Genomic DNA, 22,473 nt, shown 5'->3' on the forward strand with positions numbered 1-22,473 from the left:
AAAACTAATGATAAATGTCTCCAGTTATCTCTATCAAAGTTAGAGATAGAAACAATTCTTAGAGGTACTTCGTGTATACCAACTGCACAAACTGCATTACAAGAGATGGAAATTTAATTTTGCTGTTCCATGAGGAATATTGATAGAGAAATATTTTTTTCCAAACATAACAGAAAGAGAACCTAACATTGCACCAGGTACCTAAAATGAATTTAAGTGTACATTAAGCACCTATGTCCAGGGCCACTGGAATTATGTGATTGTGCGGCTGGGCCATTGTTTTACCTAATTATTGATTTGCGGCATTTGCCATATATTCCATCACATACGTCATAACCTGCAGATATTTACAAACAAATTGTTCTAGCTCATACGGTGTAAAAGTTACCAAAAATGCAGCAACACACATTGCCGTGCAGTTAAGGACCCGTGCAAAGGTTGACTGGTCACCTTTCTGCTGCTTGTTGCTCTAACTGGCTGTTTTAGTGGTACAAAAGAGGTGCAACCAATGGCAAGACAGTATTAACAAGTGTAAAAATGACAAAATAACGCAGTAATCCTATGACAAAATGGGCTGAACTATGTCTCTCCTTGCTGCATCATTTTCTCAACCCTGCCACATAATTTGGACCTCCTCAGCCACATAATTCTGGTGTCCAAGCTTACCTCATAGGATACTGGATCGGATTGAAACCATGGTGAAAAAGGAAATATAAAACATTTCATTCAAAAACAGTACAAAACAGAGGTCGATAAATCAAGGACAAAATATGCCAGTCTGAAAAAACTATGAGAAAGTAGGTCAATGTGAATAATGAAGTTAACAGATAAAGGAGGTGCCATGGTTCTTATGGACACATCAGTTTATGGGAATAAAAACAAAGAATATGCAATTGATACCACTAACTAGATTGAACCTCACCATTATGCTACAAATGAGTTAACAAAAGTATTATAAATACCAAAAAGAGCTGCACAGGTAGTTAGAATAACTGATAATATTAACACAATCTTCCCTAATTTAACTATGATTCATAAGAATGTCTCACACATACACCTCCACTGGGGAGACTTCATTAGGTATGTATCTGGACACTGTTCTACAAAAGGCAGCAAAAGAACCTATCACTTATGTTCAAGATACTACTGGCTTTCTAAATAAACTTGGAAACAATACACACAAGCTGATGCACCCATGGATGTCAGTTCATTATATACATCAAATGCACAATGTGGGGAACTTGTAACAATGAAATACTACCTTCTGTGGACACTGGAGACATAGGGCAACTGTGTTTCTTTTAGAACTGACTGACTTCATATGACATCACAACTGTAGGCAAATTCTATCACCAAACAACTGGTACTTCAATGGGCTCTTCAGCAGCCCAATCATATGCTAATATGTTCATGCGCAAAGGCAAAGAAAATCACATATGGGGAGAAGACAGGTGGAAAGGGGGCCTCAAAATATACTCGGATATACTGACTAACGTTTCTCTTATTTGAGTAGGAACAAAAGAAGAACTAGAAGACAACCAACTTAATGATCAACAGACAAACATCAAATTTACCTACACTGTTCACAAGTAAACAGTTCATTACCTTGATGCACAAATAAATGCACAAATAAAATAGAGCTACTCTATATCCAACAGCACAGAAATAATCTACCTATTGGTCATAGCTTTCATCAACCTCGTCTAAAGAAAAATCCTCCATACACCCTTAAAAGCAAAAAAAAAATGCCATCAACAATTAGATTATGTACACAAATTCTCAGAACAAATTTCCAAAATTGAAAGGATCCTTTTAAAACTAGTAGAACCTGAAAAGGACTTGAAGTCTTGTTCCTCAGAAACCAATGTTTGTATAATGAAGAAGCAGAAGTATAAACTGACTTGATTATCAAAACTGACAAGATCACAAAACAAATAATCAACAATAGCTTAACCAAAATGGGAGATTTTCCCCTGTTTCCTAAACTGTGTTTACTGCACCAAATTAGTAATGGGTACAGTAAATCACTATCCCGCCACTGACAAATTAAAATTAAATATTATCTAAAATAATATCACTTTAAATTTAAATTAAGTGATGCCAAATTAAGTAACCTCTAAAGGGGCATGGCTTGAGCCCAAGGAAAATGACGTCTGAGACCTCCTGTTGCTCCCAACCTCTCCTGTGTCAAGGAGGACATGTACTGCTAGTGTTTCTGAGGCTTGAAATAGTTTCATGGGTGTGCTGCCATAATAATTTGTCTCACAAGATCAACAGATGAGGAACTGCACTGGATCTATACTCCGATTGTCATGACAGTCTGAGTAACATGAAATGGTGCACCCATATTGTCATTTTCAAAGTAGCTGTGAGCTCATTTGAGCACCTGCAAAGAACTGACACCAATATGTTCTTTGTGATCACTAAAGTCTGCAGGTGACCCATACAACATACAGACACATCAGCACAGCAAGATAGGGTGACCGCTGGCAACCGTCGATCCCCTTACAGCTGAACCTCTATCATGAAGGCAGCTCCTAAAACTATCAAGAGTTATGTGTGACCTATAAGACATTCCCGCACACCAGCTCTATACTTTTATAAGTGTATAACAAACAGTCTTAACTCCAAGATAGCTGAATCCCACATAGATACTTCTAGGGTCACAAATAAGGGAAACAGTGGAGTATAACTCAACCCTGTAATTAATCTTGAGGAAACTAAATGCAGTTCATGACAAAACTGCACAAAGCACAACAACCAACTGAGACCTCCTACAAGCGGAGATGGACGGGGTCAAGAAGGTTTTAACAATACAAATCTCTAATGCAGAATCCGGGATCAGCAGAGCACAAGATGATTACCTCCAAATAAAGCCATCAACAACACTGTTAAGAAGATTTCACAACTGCAACTGGAAATCACAGACAAGGAAGATCTCAACAGGAGTGGTAACCTTAGAATTTTCAACCCACCAGAGGATTCAGAAGGCTCGGACTCTTCCTGCACTACCCCGTGAAACAATGGATACCTAGCACCTGAGCTCCTACCTTCAAATGAAACCGTGAAGTAGAACAATGCTCTTCACATCCAATGACTTCCTGTAGCCTTATCGCAGATGTCATTCTTGAACATTTGGGTGCTTGATGGAGTCTCATTGGGCAGAGTAGGGGGGCTGGGCAAGTAAGGTTTTTCGCTGCTCTTCTTCTGGTTTATATGTGTCTCTCTCTCACATCATCTTCTTCCTTCTCTCATATGCTGGGCTATCACACAAGGGTAACTCTCATAGCAGGATGAGCCACAGTCCAGCCTCACAAGTCACAAAGATCTATGGTACTCATCCCAACATCAATAATGCAAAGGAGTCTGAAGGGAAGGATTCCCATTGACAGTAAGTCACACTTATTGTCCTTATCACTCACTTACCCACCATTTGTTCACAAACCCACAATTACTGATCTCAAGAGTATTTAAATACAAAAGATTGAAATCACCCAATAAGAAGAAATTGAACCTTTTTGGCTGCTGTCATACACTGAAGGAAAACATTGGCCAAGATCAATTACAGTGAAGCCCTTGCAATGGAAATCGGATGGAAGGAAGTAGTTACCAGTTCCGATGCAATCAAGAAAAAGAATGGCAAAGACACTTGTGTCTAAATGATCAGATACAGACAGACACTGACTCTAAATAAGAATAGCTAATTACTAGGCTCCAGTGGCATGAGTAAAACATTTATGCCATAAATATTTATGCTCTCGATTCTGACACGTGTAGTTTAGAACTTACACAACAAAAAACTAAAAAGGTTACACAAAATGCTAACATCATATTTAGAGGAGAGTTTAATCTTCCATGGATGGCCTAATAGTGGTGGGAAGGGTACTCTACTCAGTGGCCAAAGGTGGCACTGGTGACCAGTAACGGAGCCAACACCGAAAAGGTAGTAATACTAAAAAATTGAAGAACTAATCGTGTTTGTGGGCATTATACACTAAGCACAGCAGATGCCATAAAACTCTGTCATACTCTAAGCCCTGGGGTCACCAGTCACTGCTACACCACACTGTGGTCATTGGACGGGTCAATCAATCAAAATTTGTAAAGCACAGCTACTCACCCGTGAGGGTCTCAAGGCGCTGGAGGGGAGGGGCCTCATCCGAAGAGCCACGTCTTGAGGTTCTTCCTGAAGATGGTGAGTGAGGGGCTTTGTCTGAGGTGCGGGGGGGGGGGTTGTTCCAGCTCTTTGCTGCAGTGTAGGTGAAAGATAGCCCTCAGGCTGTAGTTTTGCGGATGCGAGGGACAGTGGCCAGGGCCATCTGAGGAGGGATCTGGCAGGGTTGTGAAAGGAGACACGGTGGTTCAGATAGGCTGGTCCTGCATTGTTTATGGCCTTGTACGTGTGGGTGAGAAGCTTGAAGGGGATTCACTTCTTGACCGGTAGCCAGTGGGGGGTCCTCAGGTGTTGGGAGATGTGTTCTCGGCGAGGGAGGTCCAGAATGAGTCTGGCAGCGGCGTTCTGAATGAGTTGAAGTTTTTTGATGTTCCTAGTTGCGGTGCCGGCATAGAGTGTTGCCATAGTTGAGCCACCTAGTGACTATCACCATAAATGATATATACTTGCGCCATTACGCATGCATTTTTGCATCGTGACCTTGTTTTTTTCTTCTTTTCAGCTTTGAATTTACTGTTCCAAGATGGTGGCCAACAACCTTGGAGTGGTAAATTAAAAATGTATACGTGAATGAAAAAAGGATTATCTGGGAGATAACCAGAGAGCAAGACCCTCCAAAAAAGGAAGAAGAAAAAACTACAGTAAGCCAACAACGTGGTTGGAAAGGGTTGGGGTGAAGAATTCAACCCTGGAAGGAGTAGCTGGGGGCATCAAACAGTGTACCAACAGAGGAGTTTGCAGTAAGATGTAAACTTTAAAATATATATTTTTTTTAAAGTGAAGGGGTAGAATTTTTGATAGGGGAAGCAAAACACAAAGAAGAGAGCAAAAAAATATGAACCCCCATTATGTGCTGAAATAAAAAGAACATTTTAATTCCTTGGACATAAGCAGCAGTGGAAGAATACAAGCCATCCAATCAAAAGGATGGTAACAAAACTATGCTCCAGGGAAGGGACAAAGTCAAGAAATGGAAGGAAAGCCACTGAATTACACGTATGCCATTGAGAGGGATAAGAAAGCCAACTAATGGTTGGCAATGGGCTAATCTAACGCCATTATAATTATTCTCATTGTCCTCAATAGGACTTCGACAACAAACAGCTAAAGGACATCTGTAGACAAGACATAAAAATCAGACAGCACCAGCATCACAACACAATCAAGGAGAGGTACAATTCAAGCCAAATTAGAATACAAATCATAGAAACAATATAAAAAGCACATTAAGGACATGGCCATGATCTTTGTCCAAAAGAGAACATTACTGGATAAAAGGGTCAAACATTTAGTCCCCCAAGTCTCAATGATAGGAAAGAAAGTAAGTTCTATATCAGGACCAAAGGAGAGGATTATGCAGTCCTTTCTTCACTTTATTTACAACAGCAGGTTCAAAGCTCAAACAAGATCAGAACCAAATAAAACTTCAAATCCCATGATGCCCCAGTAACCATGACAACCCATAACCAATCCAATGTCCATAACGAGTAGTATATATATATATATATATAACTGACGGGCACAGTCCTTCCTCTTTCTTCACTGCTGCCCGTCAGTTAAGTCCTCGCTCCTTCTCGTGTTTTCGGGGGATCGGGGATTGCCTTGTGCTTTTAACCGTCTTTTGTGCTTGAGTAGCTTGGGCGAGGAAAGATCCTCGCATTCTTGGCATATTTCATTTCGCTTTGCTGGCGCGAGGAACGTCCTCACATTTTTTACTTTTGTGCGGTAGGCGTTTCGCCCGAGCGTGTGGTGCGGTGACGCCCTGTCACCACTCGGGGTGCACATCGCGCTTACGGATCGGAGAACTCAGCGCTTCGTGTGCTGTGTTTTCTAATCGTTCTGAGCCTGTCAGGAGCCCGCCCTCGGGGTTTCCTGACATTGTAAGGCTCCCAACCCTTGCCTACACCACATGGCGGTACAAGCAGGCCTTCCTGCAATTCTAATTTCTCTTTGGGGAACCTTCTCAGGGGCACATATTTATATATATATTTGCTGACTTTACAACTTCTTGAGCACGGCAAGGGGGCTGCCCAGTTATATTAGGTTAGGAGTTTATTCTTTGGTGCTCTCACCCCCTTTCATTGACGCCCCTTTGTGGGGTAGGTGACGCATTTGTTCTGGTCTGGCCCTTGGTCCTTCCTCTGTGGTACTTTAGTGTTGGGGTTTGTTGTTTTTCCAGGTGAGATGTCTTCGTCTACCCCTTCAATGGACTCTTTCCTGCATCATGCCTACGCCCCATCTTTGGGGTCGGAGGAAGTTTGGCATCCTCAGCGCCATCTTCCTGAGGGTATGGACAGGTTGGTTTTGCAGGCGGTGGCGAAAGCCTTGGCACCCCTGCAAGATAGTGGACAAGCTTATGCATAAGGTGTCCAACTCGTCTAGTGTTTTGGGGGACCCTCGGGCTAGTACCTCTAGGACTCCTCCTTCCTCCAGGAAGCGCGACGCGGGGCACCTGGAATGTTTCGCCCGGTTAAGGAGGGAAGCCTTCTGCAAGAGTGTGCGAACGCTAGACCCTGTACCCTGCCGGGAGGACGTTTCGACCGGAGAGCATGGCAGCACTGCTGCCCTGGCACTGGATCCCTTTGTGGGATCACCCCATTCGGGGAGGGTGACTCCGATGACTCATCGGAAGAGGGTCGCATTATGGGTAGACATTGGCGCCCATCTGTGAACACCTCTACTGTTGAGGAAGAAGGTTGGGACTCGGATATGTTCTACCCAGAGGACATTTACCATCCTCGGTCCTCCGAATGGGCCCCCAATCCCAAGGTGGTGGCCTTTGTGGCTAAGGCTACCCCCCATCCTTTGGAACAGGAGGTTCAGGCCCGTTTGCGGGCGGAATGCCCCAGGCCTGCGCTTGGGGACAAGGTGGCGGCAACGCCTACGCTGGATCCTAAGCTATGCACTTTATTTTCGAAGTACATGCGCGATCCTAAGAAAGGGATCGATTGTTCTTGGCGGTCTTGCCAAGATAAACTTTTAGATGTGTTGGGTCCATTGACAAAGATTATTGAATTGGCGGATTCAGCTAAGACCTCAGGGGAGCCGTTGCAGACCGATATGGCTGCAGGATGGGCACAAAGGGCGGTTTGTCTTTTGGGCAACGCCAATTGTGCCATCTCTAGGGAGAGACGATGTTCCCTCCTGATTAAGATCGACCCTAAATTGGGGGAACTGGCGACGTCTGAGGCTGGCGTGATAGCCCAGGGCAATCTCTTTGGCGACCCCTTCGTGAAGGAGCTTGGGAGATTTGTGTCCACATTCTCCGCCTTGGATAAAGCGCAGTCTTCCATGCGCAGGATCTTCCCCGGGAAGGTTGTTGCCGGGGCCGGTCGAGGAAGGGGTCGCTCCTCCGGCTGCTCCCAGCAGTCAGGCCCCTCCAGAAGCCCAAGGCAAGCGGAATAACGGTTGGATCGATGGCCGTCAGGGGACCTTCTTTCCCAACAGAGGCTCTGGCCGAGGACACTCCTCGCGTTTCCACAGACAACTCCAATTCGCAGGGAGGAAGCACAGGTGAGCACCCCCCTTTTTTCCCCCTCAAGATCTAGGAGGCAGACTTGCTCTCTTCGCAATAAATTGAGCACGGCTTACGTCCGACCCTTGGGTTTTGGAGACAGCGTTGGGGTTCTGCATAGAGTTCTATGGACCCCTGTTTCCCCCCCCCCTAATTCGGTTCAGCGTTCAGGACTCCCAATTGATCAATTCAGAGGTCCAACTTCTTCTGGGCAAGGGGGCCATTTTTTCCGACTCCTCTCCATCTGAGGGGGTTCCTGGGTAACATCTTCCTGGTCGAGAAGAAGGACAAGGGTTTCCGTCCGGTGATAAACCAGAAAGGCGTCCAACGAATGGGTGGTTTATCGTCATTTCAAGATGGAGGGAATCCATCTCCTCAGGGATCTTTTGTGTCAAGGGGACTGGATGATCCATTTGGATGTCAAGGATGCTTATCTTACGGTCCCCATTCATCCTCCTCACTGCCGTTTTCTGCAGTTTCAATGGAGGGACCAGATCTACGAGTTCACATGTCTCCCATTCGGCCTTTCTTCAGCACCTTGGTGCTTCACGAAGTTGCTGAAGCCGGTGGTCGAGTTTCTGAGGACTCAGGGTGTCAGACTGATTATTTACTTGGACGACATCCTTTTGATGGACCAGTCCAAGTCGCAGCTGTTGTGTTGCGCGAACATGACTATTGCGTTGTTGCAGGACCTGGGTTTCGTGATCAACACGGAAAAGTCCTCACTTTGCCCATCTCAATCCACCACGTTTTTGGGGTTTGTGGTGGACACGACGTCCGCAACGCTGAAACTTCCAGAACAAAAGGTCTCCAAGATCAAAAAGGAGATTTCCAAGGTGCTCCGCAGGGACAGGACCTCCCTCCGGCAGACTGCCAGGATTGTGGGGCTTCTGTCGTCTTCTATCCAGGCCATCTTTCCGGGTCCCCTCCATTACAGGGCCCTGCAACGTCTGAAAGCCTCTCATCTCCGGAAAGGTCATACCTATTCAGCTCTAGTGGAGCTCTCTTCGGAGCCTCGTTCGGAGATGCAATGGTGTTTGAGCCACATGGATACATGGAATGGGAAGGGCATTTTTGGTTCTCTCCCCGACCTGGTGATAGAATCGGATGCCAGCAGACTGGGCTGGGAGCCAGGTGTGGTCAGATCTCCATGGGAGGTCAGTGGACATCGGAGGAGCTGAACCTTCACATCAATTGCCAAGAGCTTCTTGCAGGGTTGTTTGCGATTCGGTCCTTGACACAAGACAAGATTTCCTGTTGTGTCCTTCTTCAGATGGACAATATCTCAGCTGTCCAGTACATAAACAGACTGGGGGGCACTTGGTCCAGGGTCTTGGCGGATCTGGCAAAGGATTTCTGGCATTACTGCCTCCAAAGACTGATTTCTGATACAGCGGAATATCTCCCAGGGACTCAGAACCAGGTGGCGGATTGGAATTCCCGTTACCTCAGGGATTCCAGCGATTGGCACCCTGATCCAGAGATCTTTCGGTCTGTGATGGATCGTTGGGGTCCTTGTTCTGTGGACCTATTTGCCTCTCGTTGGAATGCCCAGCTTCCGATTTACTTCAGTTGGAAGTCCGATCCGGGGGCGAGCGCAGTGGATGCGTTCTTGCAGGATTGGTCGAACGACCAATGTTATGCTTTCCCTCCGTTTCTGTTAATTCCCGAGTGGTAGCTGAGGTCCGACATCAGCGGGCGTCACTGATCCTGATATCTCCGATTTGGAAAGTTCACCGTGGTTCCCCACTCTTCTGGAGTTGTCTTTGATGGCTCCTCTCAGACTACTGTGCGTTTTGGGAGTCCTCCAGGACCCGCTGGGTCGCCATCATCCTTTGGTGCTTCAAGGCCACCTCGATCTCATGGCTTGGAGGAATTCAGGGGACGTTGGGAAAACGTCTGCCTTTCACTGGAGGCTTCAGCCCTTATCAGACAGTCGCGGGCTCCAGGTAACATCAGGCGAAATAGATCAGCCTGGAACAGATGGGCTCGTTGGTGTCTGGAGAGGGAAGTGGATCCCGTGGGGGCCCCCGTTGAGTTTGTAGTCAATTTTTTGGCGGAACTTTTTACCTCAGGTCTAAGTTATTGTACCATTAACTCGTTTCGTTCTGCGATTTCGGCAGGGCATAATACGATCAATGATGTCCCGGTTGGGGAACACCCCTGGGTAAGTAAGCTCTTAAAAGGGGCTCGTTTATCCCGACCTCCTGAACCTCGATACTCTGGGTTATGGGATGTTAACAAGGTTCTTAATTTCCTCTCCTCTTGGCCAGAGAATCGTTACCTATCCAGGTAGAAGATTTCCGCTAAGCTGGCGATGCTTTTGTGCCTTGTTTCTTGTAAGCGTGTTTCAGACGTGCATGCTTTGGATGTGTCAGCCCGGGTCTTCACCCCGGAAGGGGTTACTTTCACTATTTCTAGGCGGACCAAAACAGGTACCAGGTTTGTTTTGTATCCCAGTTTTGATTCTCACCCTAAGTTATGTGTGGTAAGATGTTTACAGACTCATGAGGCTGTCACGGAGGAGGTTAGACCTCCGGGGGAGAGGCAACTCTTAATTGCTGTCAAGAAACCGCTTAGGGCTGTGTCTTCCCCTACCATTGCTAGGTGGGTTTGTTGGGTCATGACCGAGTCTGGCAATGACATTCGGCGTTTTGGGGCTCATTGTACTAGAGGTGAGATGCCTTCCAAGGCCATTATGGTCGGTGGGAGATTGGAGGATTTCATGAATTCAGCGGATTGGTCCTCGGAGTCAGTTTTTAAGAAATTCTATTTTAAACCGCTCCATGAAGCTGCATCGTTGGTGGTGAGTAAGCTTTGAACTTGCATAATCCTCGCCTCCGGTCCTGATATAGGATGAAAAATTTCCTAGCTATCATGAAGGAAACTTTCAATTCTATTAAGGACACGGAGGCGAGGATTATCCCCCCCTTTTACTGTGGCAGTATTTTCCAACCCGAGTTAAGTTATTACTTTGTGGGAGTCCTTTGCTTACAGGTCAGTGGTAATCTTGTCTTATCTGTGAAGGTTCTTGGTTTTATGCATTCTTTTGTTGTTTCCCTTTGGTGATGACATTGTTATTATTATGATGCTTCTAATGTTACTAGTCTGTTCATTTTCATCTGGAGTATTCTAGCGGGTGTCTTGCTTTTGAAGTATGTGTATTTCGGCGTCGGATCTCTTCCTTATTTTTGTACGAGGTGATTCTAAAGGAGAATGAAGCCTCGAGTTCCTTAACTTTCTTCAGTGAAGAAGAGGAAGGACTGTGCCCATCAGTTATATATATATACTACTCGTTATGGACACTGGATTGGTTGTCATGGTTACTGGGGCATCATGGGATTTGAAGTTTTGTTTGGTTCTGATCTTGTTTGAACTTTGAACCTGCTGTTGTAAATAACGTGAAGGACTGCATAATCCTCGCCTCCGTGTCCTTAATAGAATTTAAAGTTTTCTTCACGATAGCTAGGAAATTTTTCATTCTTTTTAAGAGACTAAGCAGAATATGTTAACAGTAATACTAGAAATACAAACAATTAGAACGAAAAAGAACAATGGGGCAGCAAACACAAGGTAAGAGTAGCAGAAGCGTGTGCTGATCTCACTTGATTACAAGCCCCAATGGAACAAGGTAAGTCTTGCACAATAAATTCACCACATTCTTCTGATAAGAAGAAGTAGCAACTCAAAGAGATTAATCTAAAGTACCACAGTAACTGAGATGGAAGAAATATAACTGTGGGTATGCAAGAACCAATTGTCTGATGCATTGCTGGCCCTAGCAACCAGGAATTGTTTGCACTCAAATGTGTTTTTGAGGTAGTACTGCAGAAACCACCTAGGAGACAGAAGAGTCATACACTGTCCACCTCGCAGACAGAAGATTTAATACACAGTTTAGACACTATCTTTTGAAGTATTGAAAATCAAACCTTGGCTTTCAGAATGCTGCAGAAGTCAACAGACTGTGCTAGAAGACCCAGAGCAGAGATAAAATCGACATGCCACAAGGACAGATTTTGGGCCTGATTTAAAGTTGGACAGATTGGGTTACTCTGCCACAAATGTGACATATCCTATCCGCTGTATCCCGATCCCATTATATCTTATGGGAATCGCAATACGGTGGACGGGATTTTTGATATGTTTGTGACGGAGTAACCCATCTGCCAAACTCTGAATCAGACCCTTACTCTATAATCGTGCCAGGATCTAACACAAACTTGATTTTCCAATTCAAGGATTATTGTACATATTAGTTTCATAATTAAAAGTAGGAATTACAGGTATTATGTGCTTCCTCAAGACACCCCAAATGGGGAGAAATTTAAGATCATCTGCATTCCCCAGAAACAAATAATTTGGTACACAATTCATATTGGAAATATATTAAATTAAATACACTATACATATTGGGGGCTCATAAACTGCTTCCTTGTTCTGGTGAAGTAAACAGTACATGGCAGGGGTTTGGAACCGAGTGAAATGCATCTGCTTCATGCATTACAAAGAATTTAGAAAACTGAGGAATCTGTCTCTATATTAGGTTCAAAAGAATTGAATAGTTGCACTGGGACAGATCAAAAGCAAAGGCTTCAAAGATTTACTGATGCAAACAAGTACACATTTGGATAGGCAGGTAGGTACCAAGAGCAAAAAGAACACTTTAGAATCACAGTTAGAAGGTGGGACTGTCTGCCCAACTCTAAACTTTAAACAAGGTTTTCCATGCATACAGTGAGAAATGCTAAATGGAGATGCTGGTTACGATATGTTGCTCCAACTTTAAAGGCGAGATTTGCATTGGGTGCCCTGATAGAGGAAGTGAACAAGAGTAAGGAAAAAGGAACCAAAACAGAAGGGCCAATGTTGAATCTTTCACCCACCAAAAGATTATTTATTAATAATCCAGAAACACAAGCAGGTCAACAACATACACGTTTGTGGTGTAGGGCAATAATTACTGCTTGGGTCATGCAACGACCACGGGTAGGTGACTCAACACTAGCTGTGAACTTAAACAAAGAGGTTTTGCATGGGCTTTCTCAAAAGTGAAGTCCAAGGTAACCAGTGGACAACAAGAAAATGAAGAAGACTATACTGGTGGCCAGCTAGATATAGTGATAGGCAGAGTATAGATCAATCCCTAGTGGGAAAAGTGATGGTTTCACACTAGCAAGTAGTGTAGGGAACGGGCACCCAAGGATAGTGAGGAGGTGCCACTGGAGGGCAGTGTTTAAACTGGTGTAAAGGACATCAAAGTCCAACGTTCTTAATTTGACACCTTCCACAATATCAAATGAATTCCAGATAAGCACACAAAGGATGACAACGTCAAGACCGACGACAGGTTAGCAAATGCCTTACTCCTTGATCACACACCACAATGCTTTTAGAAAGATAGACAGAGTAGTGACCATGACTAGTCTTAATATTTGTTTATTGGGGAACCTATGTACACCACTGTCAGTACTACATTTCCTTTCAATCCAGTTTCACCTCAGTGGTTTACATAATCAAACAAAGGTGACCGTGTAGGTTGTCAAAGTTCCTGGATGAAGTTAATCTAGTTACTACCTTTGCTAGACACCAACATTGTGTTATACGCAATAGTTTTGTGTCGTCAGGCTACAGTAGCACGAAGCAGAAACTAAAAAGGGGACTTAACACAAGCACAGTTGATTTACAGGAAATCCAAGGGTACTGTCCCAGGGTCTAACCATCTGTTCTCACCGAACAGCTTTACTATCTACCAAACACAATGAATCTAGTAACAAAACAAAAAGACAAACATCAATGTGGCCCACTCCAGGATAGAAACTTAAAACCATAGTCGCCATTTTGTTAGCCTAAATTGAGACCACAGATCGCACTCCCTCCATAAAAGACAATTGTTGCTAGAGTGAGATATGATTAAGTCAAAAGATCTCTCCACAAGGCTGAAAAACTTTTTAGGTGGTACCCTCTCAACGCTCTAAACACTACTGCTAGTAAATGTAATTAAATTAGGGTGGTTTGGCCTAATTATTTTAAGTTTGAGGTAGGACAGTCAAGCATAGTTTCAGACCCAAAGCTAGATGCTGCCTCATGAGATGGGCAGAGATCATGATACTGCATATAGGAAGGACCACTCAAAAAAAGGAATGATATCAACATCAACTGCACATCTCATCTTAAGCCAAGTGTCCACTCCTAAAATTACTTTTCTTGTTTAGCAACTTATTTCACTAACACATCTATACTGTACAAATGAATGAAAAGGTTTGTTTAAAAAACATAACAAGATGTTGTGAATGTGCTAAGGAACACAATGGGTGCGGGAGAAAGAATACCAGGGGCCATTGTACTCACCTGCATCTGCCAGGAAGGATTGCCCGGATCCCAGGCGGTTATACCCTGCCCTTCAGATGCAGCTGTGACTGCTGGATAATAGTGTTCTGTGGTTTCGTGGGAGTGTGGGCTGAAATCCTCGGAGCTAGGCGACTGACTCCCAAGACTGTCGGGATTTGAGGGTATAGTAAATCCTCCTGTAAGAGAAAAGAGATTAGCCATGTGTCGGAACTGAAGATTCTGTCAGAGCAAGAAGCCAAAAAGTGGTCCATGAAATCAAATAAGGAGAAGAAAGCAGGAAATGGGAGACAGTGGGGTTATTATGGGGGCCTGGGAACAGGGGAAAGAATGATGTACAGACCAAAAGAAAAAGTGAGGCTCTGAGTCTGAAGGAAGAGCATATCAAAACAAGAAGAAATGATTGGTCGATGGTGGAAACCAGAGTTCAGAACGTCTCTAAAAGTGTCCCGGAAATAGGTACCAGAGATTCAAATGCACCCTTTCAACTACAACATTGCAAACTGCTTAATAACACCCAACCTGCCACCCGAAAATCTGCACTCCATCTCATTAACAACTCCATGCATTGTTTGTCTTGTAGAAGTGGCACAACCATGGATTCCCGTTAATGCCAGTCCCAGCCACTCAACATATACCTCTCAAATTATCTACTACCCACTGTCTACCTGTACTCTGCATCCTTCCTCTCTCTGTATGCCTATTGGGTCTCTCTCTCACACCATTTGTCACTGTATGAACCTTTCATATTACTCTCCTACAGAGCACCAATCTCTGGAATTGAGGTGATATAATAACTTACCCGCAGGTGATCTGTAGTAAGGCGGTGGCTGCCTGAGGCCTGAGCCCCCGTTCTGCTCACAGGAACTAGTATGCGACTTGGGCACTGGGATTGTGGCAAACTTCCTCTGGGGTTTGAAGACCGGTGGAGCAGAGACGGAGATACAGGCACCTGCCTGCTCTCCTTGGCTGAGATGTTTAGGGGGCAGCCAGGTCGGCCCCGACATCTCTGGGGGACCTGGGGCACAGAAGAGAGCCAGAGAAAATGTTCAGAGTTTTGTAAACTTTCACCGTCCTCTTATAAGGACTGGGAAACACGTTCTCCTTCACGCACCTACAAGTCAACTGCGAAAGCACAAGTTGTTCTTCCAAACAACCTTAGCACCTCAGGGCATACCACACCTTTAAAGAGGCGTGTGGAGGAGCAGAAACACTGTAGCAAAACTCAATTTGTACAAATACATGGACGAAGAATGCCTCAGCTGCTGCCCGTCTACTCATTTCACGATAATGAAAAAGAAAACAAGAAGTACTATAGTCCGAAAGCTATGGGAATACCCCTCTCTAACATTTCTAGATAACCAATGACTAAAGTTCACTTGCAATGAAAGAGCAAAACTCCTTCAATGAAGGAAACCCAAACCACTTGACGTTCCACATCGGGCATTCCAGATACAAGCACATTGTGACTAAGTTACCAGCAGAACTGAGAAGAATTGAAAGTATGACCAAAGCTTGTCCCTGTTGATAACAGACAACGCAGACAGACTTCGGTCTCCGCGGCTTCTCGCAGCCAGGGAAACGACAGAGAAACCTACTCCCCATTGGCACATATGCTTTGCCATTCCACAAGTGCTTATGCTCTTGGAATGGGTCCAGCAATCATGCTCTCACTCTGCCAAGGTGAATCGGGTGTGGTACCTCACCCTCCTTGCTAGCGCCTGGGGCTTTGGTTTAGCAGCTTCAGACTTGCCTACTAGATGTCTCAATGCTGACGGAGCTGCTGAAGAATTAAGATAAGAGTTGTTGCTTAACTTCCCTTCCTGAGGCTCAACAGTCATGCCTGTTTCCCAATCTCTCTTTTTTGTATGCTATCACTGTAACCAGCCATCCACTCTGAACTATACTGTAGAAAATAAACATTACCTATGATAGTCATACATCTTCATTGCAGTTGTTGATAATGAAAACATTCCTAGCCGTAAAGAAGCGTGTGGTATGTCAACAATGGTGGAGACTGCTCCTGGCATGTTCAAAGGAATGTTTGATGGGCAGCTACTGGTTCTAGCAGAGGGTGCCTCAAAACCTTCACTTACAGGTGGATCAAAGCAAACACTGACAAACATTCTCTTCCTCTCAATTTCCATTTTGTTCACAGTGCCTGGAGCAGTTCCGTCCACAGAGTGCAAGGCTTGGAAGGATTTTTGTTTGCTTTTTTGGAAGAGGATTGGCAGAGATCCCAGAGGTCCTTTTTTTTTTGTTTTTTTCAAAAGGTCCCTTGGATCACAAGTAAGAAACTGCTGAAAATTTGAGGGCCGCTGCAGCCTCTTTCAATTATGCCAAATTGGAGCAAAAAAAAAAATAGAAGCTTTAATATCGGCTTTTGAAATCTGCTGGAATGCCACTATTTCTGCTAATACACACCTACCCAGATGGTGCGGGTTTGTCTCTGATTTTAATGGTAGATACTGGAATTACAGGGGCCTAGCATGTCACTGTCAAAGCAGGAGATAAAGAGGTATAAATACTGTGTCTGTGGCCTTGAGCGTTCAATGTTAAAGAAACAAATGTTTCCCCCCCTCAAAAAGCAGTGTACTAGAGCAGATCAAATGAATTATGACTAGAGCAGGGGTCTCCAATTTTTCTTTTTAATAACAGGAACTTATGTCTTGTTAAAGTCCTACTGAGCTACTATTATTAATGCTGCAATAGTGACCATGTTAGACTAGATTACTTTAATAGCAATCCCATTTAAGACTACCAGCAGTAATCACCTCAGAGCTTCAGGTATTGAAGCAGTAATTTGAAAATGACTTTATCAATTTAGAATGAATCCACCAAGTTAATATTGCATGACAACCCACTGCAACACCCCTGGCACCAAGGTAACACGTTTAATAAATGTCTCCCCAATGCCTCATGATTTATCATTATAAGATCAGCTTTACATATATTTTGGAAATCCAGACATTGTGCTCAAAAAGCAGCTAAACACATGAGTTCGAAAACTACACGTTTCTGTCTCAAATATCTGTTTTTTCCATTTTGGGATACATATATTAATTCAATCAAGCAAACCGTTTTACTGCATAGGCTGGCCTGCACAGTGATGAGCTATATTTGCAGGTCCCTGTAGAGCTACCAGCAGCTCACACAAGCTATTTGTTGAAGAAGCCTGGACTAGGGACAAATAATGTAGCATTCTGGCAGTCCACTGTACACGGACTATAGCTTCAAACAGAAACATAACTTAAAACTTACAAGGATGTGTTTAACTGCTTGACCTTGCGCACAAGACTCAGGGACAACTACCCAGGATAGCAAAGCTTAACTGAGGATTCCTACCACCACCTGGCCACTCTCAAACATTAACGGAATCTTTAAGTGCTGGTACAGAAAAACGTAAGAGCTTCCTGCCACATAGTCCTAGATTCAGAGTCCGACATCCACTGAAACCAAGGATTTAGGAACGTAGGGCCATATGTACAAACACATTTTCCCCATAGACACAGAATGGGTAAAACCCTTTGGTACACCTGGCCTGTAGTCACTGAGAAGTTAATTAATGGGGGAGAAATTCTATAAAACCCAACAATAACAGAAGGTGTATCGCCAAGGTGAAGGGCACGAACAATAGGTAATTTGTAAAAACAAAAAGTACCGGGACCTAAATCCAAACAACAGAGAATCTTTTATTTACCACCGGATATTCATTGCTTATCTCACACTTGCTGGTTCTTTCCCATCTTTGCTTTCTCCTGATGTCACTGTTTTTCAGTCTTTTTCTACCTCTAGCATTCTGTAGTTTGTGTTTTTCTTGGTCTTGTTCTGGGTGAAAGTCTAATGGGGAAACAGAAGTGCTGGTTTCCAAAAATGTGTACAGTGGCCCCACTGGTTCAAACTAAACACTGAAAACAGCAGTGAGCTGGTCTAAACATGGGAGCTTATGAATTTATGTGTATGTTGCACCAATCTGAAAGAACTTAGACCTACATGGACATGATCATAAAGGACTAAAAGAAAAAGTCAGGACTTCAGAAGATGCCTGTCCAATAAATAAAACACCTGAGATCCAACACAAAAAGGGCATGCTGGAAAAGCCTGCTTAGAAGTGGCAGTAATTCTTAAGTCTGGTTGCAATGCCAGGAAGGTTTTGCGCATGGTCAGTAATTTTCAATACTCTGGGCACCGGTACATGCACAGTACAAGTCACGTAGCGCCTCCTTTCACTAGCTCACAGATGTATACGAAACTTATATATTTCAACTCTAGAGTGATGGAACTGGACCTGTATCCAGGTCAACGTGTGTAAAGAAATGGCTCCCTGTTGCAGTTACCCCCCACTTTTTGCCTGATACTGATGCTGACTTGACTGAGAAGTGTGCTGGGACCCTGCTAACCAGGCCCCAGCACCAGTGTTCCTTCACCTAAAATGTACCATTGTATCCACAATTGGCACACCCTGGCATTCAGATAAGTCCCTTGTAACTGGTACTTCTAGTACCAAGGGCCCTGATGCCAAGGAAGGTCTCTAAGGGCTGCAGCATGTCTTATGCCACCCTAGAGACCCCTCACTCAGCACAGACACACTGCTTACAAGCCTGTGTGTGCTAGTGAGAACAAAATGAGTAAGTCGACATGGCACTCCCCTCAGGGTGCCATGCCAGCCTCTCACTGCCTATGCAGTATAGGTAAGACACCCCTCTAGCAGGCCTTACAGCCCTAAGGCAGGGTGCACTATACCATAGGTGAGGGTACCAGTGCATGAGCACTGTGCCCCTACAGTGTCTAAACAAAACCTTAGACATTGTAAGTGCAGGGTAGCCATAAGAGTATATGGTCTGGGAGTTTGTCAAACACGAACTCCACAGCACCATAATGGCTACACTGAAAACTGGGAAGTTTGGTATCAAACTTCTCAGCACAATAAATGCACACTGATGCCAGTGTACATTTTATTGTAAAATACACCACAGAGGGCACCTTAGAGGTGCCCCCTGAAACTTAACCAACTAGCTGTGTAGGCTGACTGGTTCCAGCAGCCTGCCACACTAGAGACATGTTGCTGGCCCCATGGGGAGAGTGCCTTTGTCACTCTGAGGCCAGTAACAAAGCCTGCACTGGGTGGAGATGCTAACACCTCCCCCAGGCAGGAGCTGTGACACCTGGCGGTGAGCCTCAAAGGCTCACCCCTTTGTCACAGCCCAGCAGGGCACTCCAGCTTAGTGGAGTTGCCCGCCCCCTCCGGCCACGGCCCCCACTTTTGGCGGCAAGGCTGGAGGGAACAAAGAAAGCAACAAGGAGGAGTCACTGGCCAGTCAGGACAGCCCCTAAGGTGTCCTGAGCTGAAGTGACTCTAACTTTTAGAAATCCTCCATCTTGCAGATGGAGGATTCCCCCAATAGGGTTAGGATTGTGACCCCCTCCCCTTGGGAGGAGGCACAAAGAGGGTGTACCCACCCTCAGGGCTAGTAGCCATTGGCTACTAACCCCCCAGACCTAAACACGCCCTTAAATTTAGTATTTAAGGGCTACCCTGAACCCTAGAAAATTAGATTCCTGCAACTACAAGAAGAAGGACTGCCTAGCTGAAAAACCCCTGCAGAGGAAGACCAGAAGACGACAACTGCCTTGGCTCCAGAAACTCACCGGCCTGTCTCCTGCCTTCCAAAGATCCTGCTCCAGCGACGCCTTCCAAAGGGACCAGCGACCTCGACATCCTCTGAGGACTGCCCCTGCTTCGAAAAGACAAGAAACTCCCGAGGACAGCGGACCTGCTCCAAGAAAGGCTGCAACTTTGTTTCCAGCAGCTTTAAAGAACCCTGCAAGCTCCCCGCAAAAGGCGTGAGACTTGCAACACTGCACCCGGCGACCCCGACTCGGCTGGTGGCGATCCAACACCTCAGGAGGGACCCCAGGACTACTCTAAGACTGTGAGTACAAAAACCTGTCCCCCCTGAGTCCCCACAGCGCCGCCTGCAGAGGGAATCCCGAGGCTTCCCCTGACCGCGACTCTTTGAAACCAAAGTCCCGACACCTGGGAGAGACCCTGCACCCGCAGCCCCCAGGACCTGAAGGACCGGACTTTCACTGGAGGAGTGACCCCCAGGAGTCCCTCTCCCTTGCCCAAGTGGAGGTTTCCCCGAGGAACCCCCCCCTTGCCTGCCTGCAGCGCTGAAGAGATCCCTAGATCTCCCATTGACTTCCATTACAAACCCGACGCTTGTTTCTACACTGCACCCGGCCGCCCCCGCGCTGCTGAGGGTGAAATTTCTGTGTGGACTTGTGTCCCCCCCGGTGCCCTACAAAACCCCCCTGGTCTGCCCTCCGAAGACGCGGGTACTTACCTGCAAGCAGACCGGAACCGGGGCACCCCCTTCTCTCCATTCTAGCCTATGTGTTTTGGGCACCACTTTGAACTCTGCACCTGGCCGGCCCTGAGCTGCTGGTGTGGTGACTTTGGGGTTGCTCTGAACCCCCAACGGTGGGCTACCTTGGACCAAGAACTGAACCCTGTAAGTGTCTTACTTACCTGGTAAAACTAACAAATACTTACCTCCCCTAGGAACTGTGAAAATTGCACTAAGTGTCCACTTTTAAAACAGCTATTTGTGAATAACTTGAAAAGTATACATGCAATTTTGATGATTTGAAGTTCCTAAAGTACTTACCTGCAATACCTTTCGAATGAGCTATTACATGTAGAATTTGAACCTGTGGTTCTTAAAATAAACTAAGAAAAGATATTTTTCTATACAAAAACCTATTGGCTGGATTTGTCTCTGAGTGTGTGTACCTCATTTATTGTCTATGTGTATGTACAACAAATGCTTAACACTACTCCTTGGATAAGCCTACTGCTCGACCACACTACCACAAAATAGAGCATTAGTATTATCTATTTTTACCACTATTTTACCTCTAAGGGGAACCCTTGGACTCTGTGCATGCTATTCCTTACTTTGAAATAGCACATACAGAGCCAACTTCCTACATTGGTGGATCAGCGGTGGGGTACAAGACTTTGCATTTGCTGGACTACTCAGCCAATACCTGATCACACGACAAATTCCAAAATTGTCATTAGAAATTGATTTTTGCAATTTGAAAAGTTTTCTAAATTCTTAAAAGACCTGCTAGGGCCTTGTGTTAGATCCTGTTTAGCATTTCTTTTAGAGTTTAAAAGTTTGTAAAAGTTTGAATTAGATTCTAGAACCAGTTGTAGATTCTTAAAAAGTATTCCAACTTTTAGAAGCAAAATGTCTAGCACAGATGTGACTGTGGTGGAACTCGACACCACACCTTACCTCCATCTTAAGATGAGGGAGCTAAGGTCACTCTGTAAAATAAAGAAAATAACAATGGGCCCCAAACCTACCAAAATACAGCTCCAGGAGCTTTTGGCAGAGTTTGAAAAGGCCAACCCCTCTGAGGGTGGCAACTCAGAGGAAGAGGATAGTGACCAGGAGGAAAATTCCCCCCTACCAGTCCTATCTAGGGAGAACAGGGTCCCTCAAACCCTGACTCCAAAAATAATAGTCAGAGATGCTGGTTCCCTCACAGGAGAGACCAACACCTCTGAAATCACTGAGGATAGCCCCAGTGAAGAGGACATCCAGTTAGCCAGGATGGCCAAAAGATTGGCTTTGGAAAGACAGATCCTAGCCATAGAAAGGGAAAGAAAAGAGATGGGCCTAGGTCCCATCAATGGTGGCAGCAACTTAAATAGGGTCAGAGATTCTCCTGACATCCTAAAAATCCCCAAAGGGATTGTAACAAAATATGAAGATGGTGATGACATCACCAAATGGTTCACAGCTTTTGAGAGGGCTTGTGTAACCAGAAAAGTGAACAGATCTCACTGGGGTGCTCTCCTTTGGGAAATGTTCACTGGAAAGTGTAGGGATAGACTCCTCACACTCTCTGGAAAAGATGCAGAATCTTATGACCTCATGAAGGGTACCCTGATTGAGGGCTTTGGATTCTCCACTGAAGAGTATAGAATTAGATTCAGGGGGGCTCAAAAATCCTCGAGCCAGACCTGGGTTGATTTTGTAGACTACTCAGTAAAAACACTAGATGGTTGGTTAACTGGAAATGAAGTGTGTGACTATGTTGGGCTTTATAATTTGTTTATGAAAGAACACATTTTAAGTAACTGCTTCAATGAAAAGTTGCATCAGTATCTGGTAGACCTAGGTCCAATTTCTCCCCAAGAATTGGGAAAGAAGGCAGACCACTGGGTCAAGACTAGGGTAACCAAAACTTCCACTGGGGGTGACCAAAAGAAAGGGGTTACCAAAACTCCCCAGGAGAAAGTGGGTGACACCAGAAACAAAGAAAAAGAGTCCTCTGTAGGCCCCCAAAAACCAGAACAGGTGGGTGGGCCCCAAGACACAACCCAAAACAAAGGTGGGTACCAGGGTAAGAACTGGGA

General features: G+C 44.9%; 1 protein-coding gene across 2 annotated transcripts in view; it reads right to left on the reverse strand.

Annotated features, from left to right (window-relative positions):
- LOC138268756 (thyroid receptor-interacting protein 6-like) overlaps window positions 1–22,473 on the reverse strand; it is a 41,769-nt gene that overhangs the window by 14,013 nt on the left and 5,283 nt on the right. The window contains exons 2-3 of one of the 2 annotated variants that reach the window (XM_069218744.1): window positions 14,839–15,054; window positions 14,040–14,215 (exon numbers count right to left, since the gene is read on the reverse strand). In XM_069218744.1, coding sequence (XP_069074845.1) covers window positions 14,040–14,215; window positions 14,839–15,043 — 381 coding nt within the window. In that variant the 5' untranslated portion in view covers window positions 15,044–15,054. The remainder of the gene's footprint in view (window positions 1–14,039; window positions 14,216–14,838; window positions 15,055–22,473) is intronic. The other variant, XM_069218745.1, reaches the window with a different exon arrangement.

This window comes from Pleurodeles waltl, chromosome 12, assembly GCF_031143425.1.
Source record: "Pleurodeles waltl isolate 20211129_DDA chromosome 12, aPleWal1.hap1.20221129, whole genome shotgun sequence".
Classification (NCBI taxonomy): Eukaryota; Metazoa; Chordata; class Amphibia; order Caudata; family Salamandridae; genus Pleurodeles; species Pleurodeles waltl.